General features: G+C 38.3%; 1 protein-coding gene across 1 annotated transcript; it reads left to right on the top strand.

Annotated features, from left to right (window-relative positions):
* The first annotated feature begins 596 nt into the window (after positions 1 to 596).
* Positions 597 to 2,384, top strand: LOC113771478. The gene is made up of 3 exons (XM_027316054.1): positions 597 to 1,208; positions 1,834 to 1,986; positions 2,118 to 2,384. The coding sequence occupies exons 1-3, from the start codon at positions 597 to 599 to the stop codon at positions 2,382 to 2,384; spliced, it is 1,032 nt and encodes a 343-aa protein (XP_027171855.1).
* Positions 2,385 to 3,373: the final 989 nt, after the last annotated feature.

The raw sequence follows: 3,373 nt of genomic DNA, 5'->3' as shown, positions 1-3,373 counted from the left end.
AGTCACTGAGTATTTCACCTATAATTGAAGTAAACCAGCAGAAAGGATGTTCGTCACACTAAAACAGAAGGAGAAATGTCTATAATCTAGCTTCAGTCTTTGTCCTTTGCTCTCGTGTTAATGTTCAACAATTCTATCCTCCAAGTGAGATATAATAATCGTGAAGGTTTGGCGAGGAGAACCGAAACAGTTGTGCCTTGAATTTCAGGAACTGACCCGAATTATAACCATTGTCCTTAATTAGTGGTACGGGGGACAAGGCGCGCGATATGGCCTATACCATTTTAATTGGGTTATGTATAAATAAGCGGGTCTAGGATTTACTGTGGACACTTTTAGTCAGTTTTTTTTTCAGAAATAAGAATTCTTTCTCTCTGCCAGTGGATATAGGCCACATTGGAAGAAACCACCATTTGTTATTTATCACTTCTCAAGAGGATGAATATGGATAGCATTTATGACAAACCATTATTGGAGTGGAACCTGTGTGTATGTTTGGAAGTAGTTCATGAACCTCGTATCCTGTAGCTCTTTCTAAGAATTCATCGATCAAAGAGTGTCACCTTTTGTTTCTAGACGTGTATGATCCATTTCGTATGGAAACTTGGATCACTGCTGCTCTAAGCGCTGATGTCCAGAGGCTTCGTAGTTCATATGCTGGGGTCTTGGTATTTCCTCGTTGGTTTTTCACATCTAATTCTTTGATGAAATTAGAACTCAAACTCTGCAAGATCAAAATTCTGATGAATATATCTTACTCAAACCTTCGTATCTTGGGTTTCCATGATGTTGAATTTCAGAATGATGACCCTTCTAGCCCCCTATTTCTTACCTTCCCTGTCATTGAAGAGTTTCTGTCATTGGATTGCAAATGGAGGAATGTGAAGAAGCTTAAAATAGAGGCGCCAAGGCTTGCTAGGTTTGAGATGACAGGCTGCATCTTTGAACATGCAAATGATGGATCAAATGATTGCAAAATAGAGATTCGTGGGAGTAACCGTGCAAAATTCAAATGTAGTGTTGATATATTTGCCAGTTTCTATTTTTCTAGCCAATCAAAACTTGTTGATGCATCTCTGGAGTATTGGAAACCTGACATGAATGATGATATTAACCAAAGAAGCAAGACAGGTTTTCAAGCCTGTATGATCTTGACACGGTCCTCTGCTTTCATCAGATTCCTAGAACTATCTACTGATCTGATCCAGGTAAAGATTCTCCTTTATGCCAGTTTCTAAATCTCACCTAATTTAAGCAACTTTGTTCCTTTACAATTGTTCAGAATTTAAGTTTGCAATTACCTCTTGCTATTGTCTTTCATTATTCAAGCAATTTGAGACTCTGGATAAGAATATAGATGCAAGCAACAGGCTCAGCCTTCGATTTATCACGACTCATGAGTGAAGATGTCATGCCATTCTGATAAATGATTAGCTACATGATGTACATGATCTTGCTAGAAAATACCGTTATGCCTTTTTCTTGTGTTGTATCTTGACTGATGCTTACAGCTGTAAATAAGCCTAATCAAACCAAACATCATACTGTTCAAACTTCTTTGATTATTCAAAAAAGCTTGAAATTGTTTTTGAGCTTTCATTTTTTATTTATCACGCTGAGGTTTTACCGAGGCAAGCTTGAGTAGGTTGGATTTTTTACCTATAAATTCTAATGAGCCCCAGCTTGAAAGTTGATGCTATTCAAGTTTAACTTGGTTAGTTAGCAAACCTATTGTGAACAATCTCTTATTGAGCTAAACTAAATTCAAGTATCGAGTAGTTGGTTCTCCTTTCAGCCCTGCTAATGCTAGCTTAATTGCCTTATCTCCTCAAGGTGCTTGCTGATGCGAATCCACGATGTCCTTCTAATTTCTTTAGGCTTGCCCGCCTCAAAGTGTATTCAGCTAGCATTGCAATTCAGTGTGATGCAGCGCTGATAAACTTCATGAAAATGGCACCAGGTCTTGAATCACTTACATTTACAGGGGTAAAATAAAGATTAGCTTTTCCTTTTTTTTGCAGGCTTCATAAACTTTTGCATTTATGTGCTTTGGTGGTTCCTTGATGTTTAACCTGTAGTCCTTGTCATTGTCTTCCTCGTTTGACTTTGTTAAACAGGGATTTTCGAGGCAAGCTGCTGGTGACTACGATCAAATTCAATTGTTGCCTGGATATCTATCTTTCCTCGAGGTAGTCAAACTGGAATATTCCTGCTCTCCTAAGCCAACGGAGAGTACTTTGGTGAAATTTATTCTGCGGGATGCTGTAAAGCTTAAGGAGCTGTTGATTTATTCACAACATGAGGGCCATAAGGTGGATGAAGTTAGAGATCATCTCTTCAAATGTTCTAGAGGCTCAAGAAATGTGTCGATACTGTCCCTTTGAAAGTTTCAGTGTCTATTAGCTCCAAAAGAATTCAGGATCTTCAAGTCAAATTGCCATTACAAAATGGTAAAGGTTCTTATTGTCTTTTGAGCTCCTGTTATTCCTTTGTTTATACATCTTCAGATTTGCAGATTAACCTTCACTAATCTGGATTTCATTTCACTTTCCAAGTACTTCCTTGTACAGATTTTCTTGGGTAGGAAAAAAAAAGAAACTATCATGAATAGAAGCAAATAATAATAATATCCATATCCCAAATAATAACTAGCTATTGCTACTCTCACTATTTACAAATTCTATCGTACTGAACCATTCCTGCACATCCAGCACAGTACCCAGTAACGCATCATTGCCTTCATTCTTTTGAATTTTAGCTCTTAGGACTTCATTGCCTGGTACTATTTGCACCTTGTTCCATCCCTGCTCCTGTGCTTTGATCCATCCACGCAAACTTCACAGCCTCAGCTTGATCCAACATTTGATGTCCATTTTTCTGTTCTACTAGTGCCCAAGCAGTATCCACCATGTCATTGCTTCTCTTTGCTACATGCCGGTCTCCTCCCAGCCATATCTTGCTTAGCTGTTACTGAGATTTTAACCTGGTCTGTTGGGATCTCCTGGTCACTCCTTTCAGCCACTTCTTTTGTTTTCTCTCTGCTTCCAAGCTTCACTTTATGCAATACAACTCTGCCATATTCCTCCCACTGATTCCATGCTTTCTGGACTATTTCTGTAAAGCTTTTCCTTCTCCCATTCAGTTGTTGATTGTTCTTTTCCTTCCACAGCTGCCATAAATTTTTGCTTTCAATCCTATGTGGTCATTTCCTTGGATTCTTTTTCTTTTTTTTTGGCCTTCATTACTTCTCTCCGGCGTCCGCCAATTTCTGAAGTAGTGACGGACATATCCCTAAGTACAATAATAGTATACAAGGAACATATTATACCCTACAACTCATTGAAATACAAACTTTTAGTATTTAAAAACCCAC

Source organism: Coffea eugenioides, chromosome 5 (genome assembly GCF_003713205.1).
Source record: "Coffea eugenioides isolate CCC68of chromosome 5, Ceug_1.0, whole genome shotgun sequence".
In the NCBI taxonomy this organism is placed as follows: domain Eukaryota; kingdom Viridiplantae; phylum Streptophyta; class Magnoliopsida; order Gentianales; family Rubiaceae; genus Coffea; species Coffea eugenioides.
This window is presented reverse-complemented; position numbering and strand designations above follow the sequence as displayed.

What these genes read in the sequence shown, in the direction of transcription:
- LOC113771478 (XM_027316054.1), top strand. Translation starts at nt 597, where the DNA reads ATGGAAACTTGGATCACTGCTGCTCTAAGCGCTGATGTCCAGAGGCTT. An exon ending in TATCTACTGATCTGATCCAG is followed by an intron (nt 1,209 to 1,833) that starts GTAAAGATTCTC and finishes TATCTCCTCAAG; the next exon opens with GTGCTTGCTGATGCGAATCC. An exon ending in AATCACTTACATTTACAGGG is followed by an intron (nt 1,987 to 2,117) that starts GTAAAATAAAGA and finishes TTTGTTAAACAG; the next exon opens with GGATTTTCGAGGCAAGCTGC.